Source organism: Chrysochloris asiatica, unplaced genomic scaffold, assembly GCF_000296735.1.
Source record: "Chrysochloris asiatica unplaced genomic scaffold, ChrAsi1.0 scaffold00092, whole genome shotgun sequence".
Lineage (NCBI taxonomy): Eukaryota > Metazoa > Chordata > Mammalia > Afrosoricida > Chrysochloridae > Chrysochloris > Chrysochloris asiatica.
In genome coordinates, this window is record NW_006408610.1 from 1,582,145 (window position 1) to 1,600,674 (window position 18,530).

At 43.9% G+C, this 18,530-nt stretch overlaps 1 protein-coding gene across 1 annotated transcript in view; it reads right to left on the bottom strand.

Annotated features, from left to right (window-relative positions):
• Positions 1–1,726: 1,726 nt before the first annotated feature.
• The window catches only part of PEAK1 (pseudopodium-enriched atypical kinase 1), an 83,095-nt gene continuing 66,291 nt past the window's right edge, over positions 1,727–18,530 (bottom strand). The window contains exon 4 of the mRNA XM_006866462.1: positions 1,727–2,896. Coding sequence (XP_006866524.1) covers positions 1,727–2,896 — 1,170 coding nt within the window. The remainder of the gene's footprint in view (positions 2,897–18,530) is intronic.

Genomic DNA, 18,530 nt, shown 5'->3' on the forward strand with positions numbered 1-18,530 from the left:
TCACATGAAAGGCTGTTAAAACGCTAAAGGTTTGGAAATTTCCAAGGCCACTAATGTGCTATGAAGGTAATAATGCACACTCAGTCTTGGCTTTAAGAAACTGCGCTGGTGGACGAGGGAACCTCCTCACTGATGAGGTGCAGAGTATATGTCTCTCAACCCGGCCACAGGCTGCTCCCCCCACTCGAGGCCTCGCCTCTGCTTCCAGCACGCGTGCGTGCACACACACAGGCACACACGTGCACACACTTTCATGCTGTTGGAGGGACTCTTGGGATTTCAAGGTTGAAGTAAACAGATACTCACAGTTTGGCCTAAAACAAGCACGTATACACACACACACACACACACACACACACACACACGCACCTGTGGAAGGAACGCTCGTCTCTCAGCGCAAATATGTGCCAGGGGATAGAAGGGGGGAGAGGGTTTCTGTAGGTCTCGCTTCAGGTGAAGTTGCAACATAAACACTGTAATATACAGCGAAAACTACATACAAAATTGCACATATATCTATAGGGGAGGGCCAGAGGCTCCGGCCACTCACCTTAGCAATCAGAATTCCCTGTGAGCTGGACTCCAGCGCCATTGTAGAGGGGGCAGGGGAGCAATGGACCACTTATGCTGGAAAAGGTCAGAATTCTGAAGAGAAGGTCAGCAGTTTCATCGAGTGGCCTTTCCCCCTCCCTGGCCTTCAAGCCACTTCAATAGCCAGCCAGCCACCTGTGCCCTCTTGGGGGATCCAAGAGCTCCGATGACAGCCATTTGGTAGACTAGTTAACACTGGCTACCGACAAAAGGAAACTAGCCAATTATTGCTCAGGGTTGGGGTACCTACCGCCTGCCCTGGCTGCCAATGCTGCAAGCTCTGACAGTAATCAGAGAGAGGTACTTTCATCTTTGTCCCCATGGTGGTCCCTGGGGAATTGCGGGAAAATCATTACCTGACTCCTATTTACAAGCTCCTGACTGCACTCCACCCGCAGAGGCATTGGCGGCAGCATGGTGGGTGAGCTCCGTAAGGGGCTGACTTGACTGGCCGCTGGGGCCAGAGCAGAGGTGGAAGAAAATTGGGCTGCGGTAGCTGAGGGGAGACTGGGAGGGCCAGTTTCCAGGCAGTGCACGTTCCTTGACAACAGAAAAAAGGGGCTAGGCCCCAAGGGGGGAGGGTGGGGGCTCTCCCTTATGCCTCCTGCTCTCTCTCAGCTGGAACCAAGAGCAGAGCCCCCCAGTAAGCAAAGCTGGGCTGATGCTGAGGATGGCACGTTTGCCTGGGCAGAGTGGTCTGTTGGGAGACCTAGTGGATGATGGCAGCGACTGTCTATTGTCTCTTATAGTGAGAATAAATAGTTGGTGTTAAGGAGATGGACGGCAGTCAGAATTATGGAGTAACTGAACACAGCCCACTGAGTTCACACCAAAGGCGCTGTCTCTCCGAGGATGTGTGTCCATGTGGTTCTTTACCTGCATCTGTGGGGCTATCAGGGTGGGAGTGGCCCAATGGAAGGCAGCTGCACGTTTGTACAGCTGAATTTCTGCAAAAGTAGGAGACTCAGCCTGCCACTCGATTGGGAGCTGCAGAAGGCCCTTCCGAGCGAATTCTGGTTCCTGGGCAGAAAGCTCGTCTCTTGCTTTCCTTGTGTTCGGTCTGAGGACTAGGAAGGGGCAGCGTGTGAGATACAAGGAGGAGACGATGCCATGAGGGAGCAGCACCCAGGACACACTAACGGTGTTGTAGGATTTTCACAATACACCCGAGAGAGTCAGAGGTGGCAAAAGCCAAATACTGAGCGCAGAGCCAGTCCTCCAGGCTGACGCTCCCCTCCCTGTCCAAGGACTTCTCGGCAAACTTGATCATCAGGAGTGTTTGCTTGATGTCTAGCCAGTTCTGGAGAAGGGCAGTCCTCTGCAGCGGGCCAGGGGAGGCCGACAAGGTCTGGAAGAGGTCTTCCCGGGGGCCCCAGAGCAGACACTGGAGGATGCCTTTGGCGTCTGAAATGAGGATCCGCTCAGAAGGGTTAGGATTCAGGAGGCAGCTGGCTAGCTGCTGCAGGCCTCGGGAGTACGGAGAGCGGAGTGGGATGCGAGGCAGGTCGGCTCGGGTGTACTCCTTCTCCTTCAGCTCTGGGTTCTCATCAAAGGGGTTGGGCAGGTGCAGCATCTCGTAGATGAGGATGCCTGTCTGGAACTCATCACACTTTTTATACTGGGTGGCCGTGATGATCTCTGGGGCCAGGCGGGACTGGTCCCGGAGGATCTCGGGGTCCACCAGATGGCTCTTCTGCTTGGCCTGAGAGAAGTTGCTGACTAGGAGCCTGGTGGGGCCCGATGAGGCGGGGCTGGGCTCTGCAGGCCCGAGGCACTGGGCAGTCCCCCCGGGCTGGTAATGCACAAGCAGCAGGTTCTCTAGGCGCAGGTCACAGTGAGTGACGTGGTAGGGTTTGAGGTGCTCGAGGCCGGAGCACAGCTGTAAGAGCAGCAGGCACACTTGCCTCTCGTAGAGGTCAGGGCTTTTCCCGTGCTGGGTCAGAGAGTCGCGCACAAAATCAGCCACGGTGAGACAGGGCACCTCTCTGGTGATGACCACGACGTGGCTCCTCTGCTTCCTGCTCAGAATGGTCTGGCTCTCTTTCTGGGAGGACTCTGTTTCCAAGCCGGGCTCCGGGCTTTCTCTGTCAGCCTCTCCTTTGACCTCTTCTTCTTCAGTCTCTTCTTCCACTTTACCCTCCTCCTTTTCAGGGACATCAGGATCCTCCCAGGGCAGCAGACGGTTAGGAACTTCAGCAAGGAAATGACCACAGTCCTGCTGGATGTTGAAGTGGATAGCCAGACTCTGCCGGACAGCCAAGCTATGGTAGTACTGCTGTGATTCCTTAGCTTTACTCTTACAAATCTGAAAGAAGAAAGCAAGTAACACAATTTAAAACTCACACGGTCAGAACCAAGCTTATGTTACATACAGAGGGATTCAACAGAACGGTGACTGGCTGGGGACAAGCAGGGTTTCCGCAGTCTTCAGATAGCGTCTTAGTAGGTTGGTGCCGAGTAACTTTTGTCACAATTTCTCCATCTGTCTATCGCCTGGCTGCACTTAGCATCTCTCAGAAGGAAAAGGACGCTTCATCCTCCACCCCCATTACTTTGGAGTGGATTCTGACTCAAGGATTGCTTTTTTTAAAAAGTTTTTATTGAGAATTATGTGATAGTTTACATGGGAGAACATTAGCTTTACATTTATCCTATTGTATATAATTTCATTGCCATGGGTACAATCCGCTGCATGCATCATCAAACAACTAAAGGGTACACCCCATAAGCCTGCCTCACCCCACCCCCACCTCCCTGGTCGTCAGCACACAGCCCCTCTCCCTCCCTGAGTCTAAGAGTCCCCAGCCGCTCCATCTCTCCACGTCATCATCTCTGCCTCCATCTCTGGCATCACTGCTTCTCTGGGTTGGGTCCCGCTCTCTGCTCTTCTCCCTTGACGGTCCCAGGGACCTCTGCCCCTGGACTGCAAAGTCAATCACTCCCCTCCTTTTGCTACAAAATGTCTACCTTTACACTTCCAACCCTCAAAGCCGGTCCTGATAGCAATTATTCACTATTGGACCACAAGCTGACTCAAGGATTTGAATAGAGCCACCTGGATTGCAAGGTCGGTTTGAACCACGAGGTTGGTGGTTCAAGCTCACTAGCTGTTCCTCAGACACCCTATACAGGGTGACTATAAGTTGGAATCAACTCCATGGCACTTAACAACAACAACACCCAATTTACAAGCCTGTTTGTCTAATGCCAACACTTGCTGTTTCCACTCTACCGTGCACCTAGAAATCATCTAGAAAACAGAACAACAAAATGAGTGTTCACCTACTTTCAGGGGAGGTTCACAGCCCAGATTTATTCAGCAGCCCAAGAAATGACTCATGAAGTAAGCTCCAAATATTGTATTTTATCAGTGATAAAATCTTTCTATCAGCGAGTATTATCACAGGTAAGCTGTGAGGTTTCCAATGAAATGTCATTTGATGGTTACAACGCAGACAGTAGTGGTTCGTGACAGGATAAGGTGCTGAAAGAATCACTGGTCTGACTTATTCAAAGTAAATCTAACATTCCAATGGTAAAGTTCTGAGGCCGATGCTTTCTCTTAACAGGCTTCAAAATTTAAGTCTCAACGTTCAGGTAATAAGATTTTCCAGAAAGAATTTGAGTAAGTGGCTATGAATCAAGGAAGTTGGTTTTTTTTTTTTTTTTAAATCAAAACATCAGCCAAGAGTTATACATACTGTAACAACAATTATATTTCTAGTCTTAAAGGGTTAGAAAAGCAAAAAATACATAAAATCACCCCCAAAGTGATCATCCTCATGGCGTGGAGAGGCGGACAATGGAAGACTCAGTCTCTGCTACTTGTAGTTCTTAGATCCTAACAGCCCATCACAAGCCCGCCACCTGAGGGCTGCATTCTCTCCTCTTCCTCAGCCTGGGCACAGTACTAGAGTTCACAGACAGCAATGCCTCCCAGCCCCAGGCTATGTCTACACTCCCTGCTACTAGGGCAATACAGAAAAGAAACACATTTTTAAAAGCATTTCCTAGTCATTGTTATTTGAAAAGAAAAATGTATCATTTCCTTTGGAGGATGCTGACAGATTCCCAGCTCTGAGAAGCGGCAGACTCTGATTTCCATTCAAGCAGATTAAAAAAAAATAAATACATTTAATGACCAAAGGCGAAGGGGTTCTCAGGGGAGAGGAGCAGCTCTGATTTACTGACTTATACATATTTATTATAGTCCTAGAGACTGGGTACCAATGATCAGTGCCATACACATGACTGATTGTATGTATAAAAACAACCATTCATACATGCACACACACACACATATATATGTATACACACATACACATACACAAAGACAAAGAGATCAAAAGATCGGAAAACACTTTCCTTCAGGACCTCTAAACAATTCTTTAGTAAGCTTCTAGTCTTAAAACAGAGATGTCCCCACACTGAGTTCAAGTTCAAACAAACCTCTTTCAGGAAATGGTCTCATTGAAAGCTCCCAGTGGGAGCACCTGAATATAATACATGATCCTGCATGTTCATCAATCACAGTCTGAATTCTTTCTGTACTGGACTGTGGATGATATTTCATATTTATGTGTCACAGGTATTTAAAAACCCTTTGCTAGTCGCCATTCAGTTGGACAAGAGTTGGATCCAGTACATGGCACCATTACCAGCGCTTGTCAGTTTCAGTAACTGGAACAATATCACATTACCTGCTGGAATGAAAGTTCTAAGGTCTCAACTCCTCAGTCTTTGAAATTCAATCAAATACCACTGAGCTGAGCTGAGCTGAGCTGAGCTGAGGTGAATGAGACTATATAAACTCCATCTGCCATTAAATAAAGGACTCAGGAGGCCAGGGATGCTGCCAGGGCCCTCGCACTACTTGTGTAACCTTGGGCATTTCACTAACTTTCTGTGGGTCTCAGTTTCCTTAAGAAGGGAGACAATAGGAAGAACATGGAACCCTACCTGTAAGACAGTGTGAGGATTAACTCTGGTTTACAAGGGTACATTATCAGTACATATGTATTGAACACTGATAATGGTTACAATAGTTTACAAGTTGCAAACAGTAAAAGTGATACAATCTTATGGAATCCTCATTTTTTTTTTTTTTTTAACAAAGAAATCAAGACAGGAACATACATCTTCCTTATGAATACTGAGGGCCACCTGCCACAGCAATGAGGTTCCTGGGCCACAGATTTGGTACAGGGCAACTAAAAAGGGACTGCTAAAAGTTCAACACCCATGGTCTAGGGCCATCCTGGGCAAATGAGTCAAGATGTGCAGTATGAGGGGACTTCAAAAAGTCTGTAGAAAAATGGAATGAGAAGAGAATGGGATTTTTTTCATGCCTTTTTTGAAGCTACCTTGTAAGTTCAGGTCTAAGATAGGACAACTTAAGGCTAGAATAGAAAAAAGTGCTTGACCAAATCTATCATTTTCACTATTTCAAGTTGCACTGAAGAACAAAACAAAACATGTCACCTTGTAGTTTACGATTGTTGTTGTTGTTAGGGGCCGTAGAGTCAGTTCCAACTCATGGTGACTCTGTATAGGGTTTTCAAGAAGCGGCTGGTGAGTTTGAACTGCCGACCTTGTGATTCAAATGACCTTGTGGTCTAGTGCTCATTTTACAGCACCACACCAGGAATCCAGTTTAAGATCATTAGCAGATAAAGCTATTCTAATTGTAATATTCTAATTTTGTTTACACACACACACACATACATACACATTTTTAAAAGTTCCTTTCTGAGTAGATAAAAGCATGGATACTGCGAGTATTTATGTTCAGTTTCACAGATCAACTGGAGATGAAAGTTCAGAGTGATTTACGAAGGAGCAATGATAAACCGCGCTGCCATTTTGGATGCTCTGAAGGAAAAGGGTCTGCCTAGATAGTCATCCTGAGTGGGTGACATTTCCTTATCTCCTCATCTGACAATACTCATATAGGCTGAAGAACAATGAGTCCCCTGAATTTTAAAGGCAAAAGAAAAAGGGAGAAGATGGAGTGTGAAACAGGGGAAGAAGAAAAAAACACCTCGGGCTTTTAATTGGTTCATAGCCATGAGAACAGTTACAAGCCAGATACCGACCTTTGGAGATTTCCATAATAGGATTTCTCATATGATAGTTCTCTCATAAATCTTTATTATGGAGCCTGCAATGATGTTAATTTAGGTAGGAGTATTATATTATTCTATGCACCACATACTAGCCATTTTTCAAATATTAATAACTTGACTCCTTTAGTTTTTAAAAAAACTCAAAATGACCTGACTTCAGATGATAAATTTCTAGTCCAAAAGTTATTTCAGAAAACAAGCCACTCTTTCCAGAACAAATGGACCTGATTTTACCTGCTGGTTGTTCCTTCTACCTTCCCCCTGCCTTTTCTCTCTTACTCTGTATTTTTTCTAGCAGGGATCAAAGTAACTTCTCCTTGGCTTCCCATTTTCATTTACCCTTCTTAAAAGGGATTTACATTCCTTCCTTATAAGAAAGCTTGAACTGGAGGAATCTCAAGTAAGATTCCAAGATGAATGATTTCCACAAGCCTCTCAGGCTTACCCAAATTTTGAATAAGAACAAGCGTGGAGCTAGACTGATCCCCTATCTTCATGCAAGACTCCCTTTCTAATAGGAGAAGAATCACCTCATATTTGTTTTGACTATGCACAGGAAAACCTACTTACAGAGCTGCCAATTTCGGCAGATTCTGTGATGTCTACGTTTTCTGAATGACAAGAATAAACCCGACCAGAGCCTTAGCCACAGCGACGTTAGAGGGAGCTGCGACGTCAGTATCTAGGCGTAATGGATGCCCCTTTCTGGACGAGATTTCAATCCTTCAAAGGTGCCAATACCAAATCCACACAAAGGAAACGCTTTGTGTGATGAACACACACAGGAAGCAGAGCTCACCCTGGGTATAAGGGGATCCTCGCCAGCTTGCCCCCTCATCAAGCCCATACGCACATCTTGGCCTGAGCTACTTCTCCAGAGGAAGTCAGAGGAACACCAACAGGCACAGCCAGCCAGTTGGTGGGTGCACACCCACACCTAAGTCACCGAGTGTACTGTGGTACAGGAGAAACAGGTCTGAGGGGAAGCTGGGTGCTTCTCCAGGTTAGTAAAGATCAGTGAAGGCAAAAAGAGGAAGGAGAAACATCGATTCCTGTCAGGTGAACACTGAAGCAAGTATCTGCTGGATCCTCAGCCCTTCCCATCTGTAAGGCACAACATCCTGACGCCATCTGGCCAGATCCCCAGTACAGAGGGTGGTGACCCCTTACCCACTGATAAATCAAATACTGGAAAAATGGAAAACAAAAAACATGCTTTTGGAATCAGCCAAATTACCCTCTTCTTTTAGACCCAGGTCAAAGTTCACAACACTCACATAAGCCCAACCTCAATGGAGGGGCAGAGCTTGACAATGGTTCCTCATGTACCGCCTGGAACATTTATTCCAAACATTCAATTTAGTTCAGGGGATCATTTTCTGTGTGGCTCATGGCAAATGCGAATTTTCCATTATAAAGCATTTATGTTTGTAATAACCACCTCAACCCAAATAGCTAACTTTTGAAAAAGCGGCTGTGTGGGGCTTTAACCATAAAGTCCCAGTTAGAGCATCTGGGAAGAAGGCAGAGTTTGGGGTCTAATACTACCAACCTTTTCCAAATACCCCCAGTGTCTGTGACCCATAAAGATGATGTGCATTTTGTCCTTTCAACTTTAAAAAATCGGACAAGCGCTTAGTTTAAGGCAACAAAGCAGCAAAGTGGGGGGAAAGGTGGTTCTTTGGAAAGACATGATGACATGAATCAGTTGTTGAATAGGGTGGTAGTGTGCTGTGGAGCCGGTTCCAACTCAGAGACCCTGCAATAGGGTTTCCGAGGCTGTAAATCTTTACAGGAGCAGAAAGCCTCATCTTTCTCCCACGGAATGACTGGTAGATTCGAACTCCTGACCTGGCAGTTGACAGCCCCACTTGTAACCCATCCATTATGCTACAACTCCTTGTTTGAAGAGGGGAGTGGTACCTATTCTTTACTTGGTATCTCCTCAGAAGCTCCTAGGACTTTGGAGGTCTGCCCTCAGTTGTCTTTTCTTCTTTGACGCACTCCCTTTAGCAAGCTCATGACTTGAATATTTCAGTATATTCTGCTGACTTCCACATCTACATTGGTAATTCAGGATCGTCTCTGAGCTTTAGACTCATCTATAGTGGTTACGAATCGGGCTGCGAACCTTAAGGTCAGCGGTTCGAAACTACCAGCCGCTCCGCGGGAGAAAGATGAGGCTTTCTACTCCCGTAAGGATTTACACCCTCGGAAACCCTGTACAGGGTCGCTATGGGTCGGACCCGACTCGACGGCACTTAACAACAACAACATATAACTGCCTGGTGTGGTGCTGTGGGTTAATGCGCTGGACTGCAAGGTTGGTGGTTCAAGTTCACCATCCGCTCCTTGGGAACCCTATGCAGACAGGGTTGCTATGAGTCAACACCAACTTGATGGTGCTTAACAAGATAACTGCCTACTTAGTTTCTCCTTGTAGGTATCTCATAGATGCCTTAAACTCAACAGAACCAAACCTGAACTCCTTTTCCCACCAGACTCCATGCTCTTCCTGTATGATTCCACTACCTGTCCCAACACCTGAAATGAAAAACCAAGTTCACTCTGGATCTCACACCTACTTCTTCACTCCTTCCATTGAATTAATGACCAACTCCTATTGATTTTGTTCCCAACAGGGTCCTGGTGTGGTGCTGCAGAATAACGCACTGGACGCAAGGTCAGTTTGAGCCATAAGGTCAGCAGTTCAAACCCACCAGTTACTCCTTGGAAACCTTATACAGGATCACTATGAGTCAGAACTGACTCGACAACAACATTGATTTAGTTCCCAAATAAGTCCCAAATGATCTTTTCTCCCTCTCCATTGCTACCATCCTTCTCTGTTGTTTGTGGACTATCCCAAAAGCTTTCTAAGTGGTCTCCCTGCTTCTCCTGCGACTCCCTTCAAATCCACCTTCTCCATGGCCACCAGAGCCGTCCTTCAAAAAACCAGAACTCTGATCTGATTGTTTGCCTCTTCCAAGTTCCCAGTGATTCACACAGGATAAAGCCTTGGCTTCACCTCCCTTTCCAGTCTTATTCCCACCTCTCTTCTGCTTGTTCCTGCCATACTGAACTACCTGCAGTCAGTCCCCCACTCCAACTGTTCTCTGTGTTTGGATCCCTATCTCCATTCTTCATCTGCCAACAGGACTCCGACTCATTCCTTCCAGAGCCCTTCTCGGGTCTCACTTCTGCTCGAAAGCCTCTTTACTGGCTTCTTTCTATATATTATACGTGTCTTGCTAGTATCAGTTTTAAGAGCAGATATTTGTATCTTTAGGGCCTAGCACAGACCATGGCAGATAGTACACGCTCAATATGCCTATACCAGATACTACGAGGGAGTCCTGGTGTGGCGCTGTGGGATAATGCGCCAGACTGCAAAGCCATTTGAACTGCAAGGTAGGTGGTTCAAGCTCACCAGCTACTCCTTAGAAATCCTATACAGGGTCACTATGGGTCGGAACTGACTCGACAGCACTTAACAAAATCAACAAAAGATACTAAGAAGCTGCATCAGATCTGGGGTAACCACAAGGTTTATGAACTCAGTCAGAACAGTCAGATTATTGGAATAACTTTTTTTTTCTTCACGAAATCAAACATAATTTTATTGGGTAAGTATGTAGCAAGAGACTCATTAAAGTATTAAAGAGTAAAATATCACTTTGAAGACCAGGTATGCCTGACCCAAGCCATGGTATTTTCTTTTTAATTTTAACTTTTTATTGTGAATTGAGTGAAAGTTTACAGGGCAGATCATCAGTTTTACATTTAACAAATCATAAACTTTGTTTCATTATAATGATTATAATCCCCTCCATGTACCATCAGTTAATAGTATTTCTCTCTGTGCATTTTAGCTCTTGTTTTTTAAACACTCAGGCATATATAATAATTTACACCACCAAAGGGCACATGTAACAGTAACTTTTATGAAACACATGGAAGTTGGCAAAGTGATGGGGCGGGGGAAGCACTGGCAGACAAATATGAATAATAAACACTCATGATCAGACTATGCAAAGGACTAAAATCTGATCAATGAAGGCTCTGCTGAGTTCCGAGTCCCAGAGGTGCACTGATTGTTCACACAACGACAAAGAAAGACATTACTGCTCATCATTCCATGTCATTTTCTCTCCCCTTCTCCAGAGAAAGCAATAGTTACAAAATACATGGACTCTTCGAAAATAGCCTCCATTAGCTCCTATTTTTCCATTTGGGGACCAGTCGACTAGTATACCTTCAGCCGACTTCTACTTTATCAGCAAGATAAGATGGAGGTTATAGAGCATAAACTATAAGAGGGACAGAAATGAGAAACAGTGACGATCACATGCACTATACCCTCTGTGCTGTTTTGTCACATTATACAAAAGCACAACTGCAAATGGGATAGAAGGCAGAATGAAACCTCACATGTTCTATCCTGACACCCAGTACTTGGCACAACCCTGTTCTAAGAATATAGGCTGGTCATTCAGTGACCTCTGTTTCTTAATCTGCCTGGGAGGAATATTGCAAAAACGCAGACCCCACAACTATATTCAAACCAGATTAAGTGTTTAATATATAAAACACTGGCTGGGCCTAAAAGCACTCAGAATGCCAAACTGTAAGAATCTGCTATGAGACTTGTCAGGCAGGCCAGGTAATTTACAGCTTGAATTACTGCAGAAATGTTCACAGGCCCAAGAAATCCATTTGGAGCCTGGAAGAGAAATTCAGGAAGGCAACTGTATATGATTTTATTCTTTCATTTGTGAGCTCTACTCATCAAATCTTTTCAAGCTTCCACTCGGCATGTGGATCAAAAGAAAAGTACTTGTGTTTCAGTAATTTAGTAAATTCTGAGTCAGTAATTTAGGGTGACAGAATGACACCCAGGGGCTTCCCACCAGAGAAACTGAGGCACAGAGTAGGGCCCAGATTAAGAATTTAATTCATTCGATTTCCAATGTATAATTCCCAACTATGTCATCTCACCTCATCAGTTAAAGCCAGAGCGTCCTTTTCCCACTGGACAATTCATTTTGATTGAGATTTACACGAGCATCCCCAACGTCTCCTATCTAAACTAATCCCAGTTGAGACTCTCAGGCACTTGTATATACATTCACCAGTGGACTGTCGTGGACACTGACCCATGATGACTATGATTATGCGTACTTGTTTGAGGATCAACCACTTGCTGTCAAATTTCAATGTTGAGCATATTTATGTTGAAGGATGAAAGTGGAAGTGGTACCCCCACTCACCTCTTCCTTGTTACTAAGTCAATAATTAATTGCCTGTATTTACAGAGTGAACTAGTTGTGAATTCCTACCAATCATAGTTATTCCTGCTAATGCTTTTTCATTTAGTGTCTTGCTTTCTCAGCATCCACCCAAATGAGATAAACGGAGACTCTAGAGTCAAAAATGCAATAAAAGATGCTTGTTTCCACAGTTCACCTCTACTTTATTACATGCTTTTAACAAGATCCTTGGAAGAGCTGGAAGAAAGGGCATAGCCGCACTGCTGTAATGGGGCCGTGTATATCTGCACTGAGCTTCGTGAGGCCTGTCCTTGAGAACAAAGACCTGAACTCCTTTAAGAGGTGAAAATACTTCATGCCCAAATTTGGGATGGTTGGAAAAATAACTCTTAAATTTATACCTTTAGCTTATGTGAGATTTTTCATTTCTCCCCCCACCTTCCAAAGTAATTTCAGCCCAATTTCTTATGTGGTCTTACCTGGCAGCATTTTGTTAAAAAATGATCTCATGAGAGCAGTGAAGAAAGACGGCCCCACTGAAAATGAGCCCTAATTTACCAAGTCTCCACCCCTGCGTCTAGGCAAAAGGCTGTCATTTGCCCACTTAGGACAATACGGAGGCACTGCAGGACTGGTTTACTGACTTAGACATGATAAAACAGAGAAGGTTCTAGTCTGGGTGGGTGGCAGGGCTGTCATGAGGCTGATGACCCACTCTCCTGTGGAGAAGGGTGAAGGGCCTGCTGAAGTGTATTCTAGACTATATTGAGATTTATGTGTTTGGTCAGTGTCTACCCAGATTCTTTGAAAGAGAAAAAAGGCAAGGTAGACTTTATCTAGAGAACAAGGAAGTTAAGGCCATGTGAAGTTTTATTTAGAGAGCAGGGACGTTTAGGGCTGGAGGCCAGCCAATATGCAGCCCACGGAGACAGATGGGTCTGGGTGGTGGCTCACCAAATGGTGGTGAGGGGTAAAAGGAGACACCGTGGAGACAGAAATAGGAGTCGAAGGTTAAATATTGTTTGGGCATGGATTTGGGTTTTCTTTCACCAAAACAATTTCTTAAAACATAGGCTATGCTTTAAAGAGATGCAAATCCAAACAACAATGAGATGCCATCTTACCCCAGCCTTAGCAGCAAAGTTCAAAAACCCAGAAAACAAAGAATGCAGGTGTGGAAAGACTGGACCCCTCCTGTAAAATAGTGTAACCACTGTGGAAACCAGCATGCTGCTTCCTCAAAAACGAAGGTACACTGGAAACAAATACTATATGGTCTAGCAATGCCTTTATTTGGTACAGACCCTAGAGCAATAAGTACGGTAACATGAATAGATTTATACATACCCATGTTTATCACAGCACTATTCATAATAGCAAAAAGATGCAGACAACCTAAATGTCCATCAGTGGAAGAATGGATAAACAAACTTTGGCACATATGTTGTTGTTGCTAAGTGTCATCGAGTGAGCTCTGACTCACAGCGACCCTGTATAGGGTTTCCAAGGAGCAGCTGGTAGGTTTGAACTGCTGACCTTGTGTTTCACAGTCTAGTGCTGATGCTTCAACAGCACACCAGGAGTCCTTAGTATACATACAGACAATGGAATACTATGCAATCTTGAAAAGTAATGAATCTGTGAAACACCTCATGACATAGATGAACCTGGAGGACATTAAGTTGAATGAAATCAGTCAATCACTAGAGGACAAATACTGTATGATACCACTAAGGTGCACCTGACTCAAGCCATGGTATTTTCAATCGCCTCAAATGCATGAAAACTGGACAACGAATACGGAAGACCAAAGAATTAATGCATTTAAGTTATGCTGTTGGAGAAGAACATTAAAAGTACCATGGACTGCCAGAAGAACAAACAAACAAATCTATCCTAAAAAACATGCAGTCAAAATACTTCTTAGAAGCCAGGATGGCCAGACTCTCTCATACTTTGGACATGCTATGAGGAGAGACTAGACCCTGGAGAAGGACATCAGGCTTGGTAAAGTGGAAGGTCAGTGCAAAAGAGGAAGACGCTGACGAGATAGACTGACACTTTGGCAGTAGCAATGGACTCGAACGTTAACTATAATTGCGAGGATGACTCAGGATTCCAGTGCTTTGGTTCTGTGAGGCACTGGGTCACTATGACTGAGAACTGACTCAACGGACCCAACAACAACAAATCCACAAAGCAATATTTCACGTCCTGCCCTGGCAGGATCTTCAAAACTCATGAGCAACCCTTCTGACTTAGCTTCAAAGGCTTGATAATCAGAACTCAACTGTTGTTGTTTTGTGCTGTGGAGTCAGTTCCGACTCATGGTGACCCTGTAACAGGGTTTCCAAGGCTGTAAATCTTTATGGGAGCAAAAAGCCTCATCTTTCTCCCGCAGAACAGCTGGTAGTTTCGAACTGCTAACCTGATTCGTAACCACTATGCTACCAGAGCTCCTTAGAAGTCAACTAGAGGAAGATAAAAACGAAACAATTTTTGATAAAGGAAAAGAGGGTAGATTGCTACAATTTGAGAACATGACCTATAGTCATGGAGGTGGTACCTCAAAATATCAACAGAGAGGGAAGGAGTCTTCACATCAAGTATCAATGCTGTACACAGGGTAGATGGGGACAGGCAACTTAGACATTGGCTACCTACAATGAGGGGGTGATGAAGGCACAAAGTGACTGACTTACAAGGTTTCAAGAGGATACAGTTTAGTTTAAGAGTGTGTGGAAGACGACAGAGTCTCCACTGAATAGTTTTCATCTTGTCTAGATGGGTCTGGTGAAAAGAGATGGGGATAAAATTCTTATGATTCAATATTAATTGTTATCATGACTAATTGCGACTGTGACAATTGTAAAGGTAGAAGTTTTCTAACAAAAATGGGGGAGTACCCTTTTTTATAGTCCAGAAACAGAGGACCCTAGGACCATCAAGGGAGAAGAGTACAAGTGGAATGTGGGACCCTATCCAGAGAAGCAGTGACACCAGAGATGAAGGCAGAGATGGGGACAAGGAGAGAAGGAGCAGCTGAGGACTCTAGATTCATGGAAAGAGAGGGACTGAGAGCTGGTGGCCAAGAAGCAGACTTGCAGAATGTGCCCTTTGTTGGTTTGAATTATTATATATGTGTGTTTTTTTTTAAAAGAGCTAAAATGAATAGAGAGAAATACTGTTAATAGGGGATTATAACCATTGTAATGAAACAAAGTATATGATTTGTTAAATGTAGAATTGATAATCTGCCCTGTAAACTTTCTCTCAATTCAAAATAAAAACTTTTGGAAAAAAACAACTCATACGTTGCAAGTACTGGTCTCTCCTTATAAAGGAAAGAAGAGTGATGAAAGCTCAAGATACTTGGAAACAATTAGTCCAATGGACTATTGCATCATGGGAGCATCAGTTTCCCCAACCGGAGACCAGAAGAACTAGTTGTCACTACCAACTGCTCTGAAAGAGATCACATTAGGTCTTGAATAGAGTGGGAGAAAATGTAGAACAAAATTCAAATTCATAAAAAAAAGCAGGCAGGTATACTGGTCAGACAGAGATAGGCAGGACCCTGAGACTATGGTCCTTGGTCACCCTTCAGGTCTAGATCCGAACTCTCCTCTGTGGCTCAATATTCAAGTGAGCAATAGATAAGTCTATAGGAATAGATAGGTCTATAGGGGGGCAACAACACAAATGATAGGGATATAGGGGGGGCAACAACACAAATGAAGTATGCACACCATAGAATGATCAACTATTTGAGGCAAATCTGCTGTACAAGACCTTTTTAAAGTGTTGAAAGAGCAAAGATATTAGCTTGAGGACTAAGGTGTGCCTGACCCATACAAAAGCTGGACAATGAATAAGGAAGAACGTAGAAGAATTAATACTTTTGAGTTCTGGTGTTAGAGAACACTGAAAGTACCATGGGCTGCCAGAAGAACAAACAGATTTGTGTTGGAAGAAGTATAGCCAGAGTGCTCCTTGGAGGTCAGGATGGCCAAACTTCGTCTTTCATACTTTCTACATATTGTCAGGAGGGACCAGTCACTGGAGAAGGATATCATGTTTGGTAAAGTGGAGGGTCAGAGAAAAGGAGGAAGATCCCCAGCAAGATGGATTGGCAAAGTGGCTGCATCAATGGGCTCAAGCGTGGCAACAGTAGTGAGGTTGGCCCAGGATCGGGCAGTGTTTCTGTTTCATTCTGCTGTGCATAAGGTCGCTGTGAGTCGGTACTGACCCAATGGTACCTAACAACAACAACAATGCCTGAGTACTGTACATATCAGTAAGTATATTTGTCAGTTCATGTGATTTTTTCACAACAGTCTTAAGAAGAATTGAGTATTTTCTCCATTTTACAGATAAAGACACTAGACTGAGAAAAAGGCTAAGGCTAAGGTAATAGAGCTAATAAGTTGCCAAAGGCCAAATCTGAAACCAGGTTTAACTTAAAAGACCAAATTCTTAACCATTATGCCAATAGTCCTCCAATTGTGTGTGTAGAAAATACATGGGGGTGCTTGCTACAAATGCAGTTTTCCAGGCCTCACTCCTAGAGATTCTGATTCTGTAGGCTGGGGTTGGGACCAAGAAATCCACATTTCTAATGAGAATTCCTCAGGTGATTTTGAAATTAGTCAGCTGCAGCTCCAAAGCAGAAATTCTTCACTGCATCATCCTGCTTCCCAGAAGAAGAGCACACCAGACAGAGAGGAAAGAGTATGTGCCAAGGTCAGGTGACATGACGTGGGGGCTAGTTATTATTTGTGGTAAAGAATGGGAACATGCAGATGAATGACTCATGATACCTGCCTTCAGGAAGTTCAGCATCAAGTGATCCAGCACCCATAATTCTCTCATTATTAATACTTTTTCTCTGGAAAGACATTATGGCTTTTTTTTTTGGTCAAAATCAAAATGGCTTATAATATTACAGCTTTAACATAGCAATTATTTTCATATTACCATTTTGTAGGCCAATTTTTAAAAAAGTTATGATCATACTATTTGGTACTTTGCTATTTTTATGTGACATTTTACAAAAATTGTTTTCCATAATCTTTGTAATTATCATTTTTAATGGTTGCAAAACATTCCATTGGGCTGATGTACTACAATTTGTTAAATTGTTTCCTTAATATCAGGCACTTAGGCCGTTTCCAATTTTTGGCAGTAGTTAAATTTTGAGGCTGTTAGCATTTTGTAGCTTTCTTTCATAATTAAAAAAAAAAAAGATGTTTACGTCTTTGAAGTAATGAGGAAGAAAATATCTAAGTGCAGAACTTATCTAAGTACGCTCAGGCTAGTGCCTAATATTAAGAATAATAGTGAGTGATTTACGGAATGCTGAGCAGTAATTTTCCATTATTGTTAATAATAATAATGAATTGTGTCACTATATTTTTATATATACTTTATAGTTTATAAAGTAGTTATACTACAGAAGCATAGTTAGGTTAAGATGGTTAGAAGGACTCATAGATGTGAAAATCAAGAGGTTATAAGACAAGAATAAACAGCAATCCAGCTAATAACAAAATTAAAAAAACAAAAAAACACAGGAAACAACAAATCTTGGTCAAGATATGGAAAAATTGGAAAACTCTTACACAGCTGAGAGGATTGTAAAATGGTACAACCTGTGGGTTAATGCGCTGGACTGCAAAGTCAGTTTGAACCCACAAAGGTGATGGTTCAAGCTTACCAGCCGCTCCTTGGAAACTCTATACAGGGTCGCTATGAGTCAGAAACAACTCAACAGAATTTAACAACATTGTGGAAAACAGTATGGCACTTCTTTGTTGTTGTTAAGTGCCTTTGAGTCAGTTCCGACTCACATGGACCCTGCCTGAGTACCGGTGTGGTGCTACAGGATAAGCACTGTACTGCCAAGTCCACTGGAACCACAAAGTCAGAAGGTTGGAGGTTCAAACTCAACAGTGGCTCCTCGGAAACCCTATACAGGGTCACTATGAGTTGGAATCAACTTGACGGCACTTAACAACACAACAAACAGGGGTTCTAAGGAGCAGCAGGTGGGTTTGAGCCACCAATTTTTTCAATCAGAACTTGGATCCTTGTTAGCTGACTCCAAATCTACTGCTCTTTGTTCTGTATTGTGACGTATTTAGTTTAAGACCAACAAAAATAATAAAGCCGGGAATTTGTGGCAGAAGCAAGAAATCTGTTGCTTTCTAGTCCGGGACGCTCGGCTGCTCCAGGAGCCGCTATCTTGGGTGAGACTACGTGGGGGAAGGATCAGAGCGGCCACAGACGCCTGGCAGAACTGCAGAGATAAAGGCGTGGACATTCTTCTCTTTTGGTAGCTGTTCATTGGTCCCTTGCTGTCTGCGCACCTCCATTCTGGTGCCTATATGGGTGCCTGAGCCAGTGGGCACCCCAGCCCCACCCACGGAGGGTTCTATTATGCATGCGCACAAATCTCCTCGAAATTTAAAGAGACAGTTTCCAATTAAAACCAAACGGCCACAGCCGGCCCTGAACTGTTTCCAACTAGAAACAAGTCCTGAAC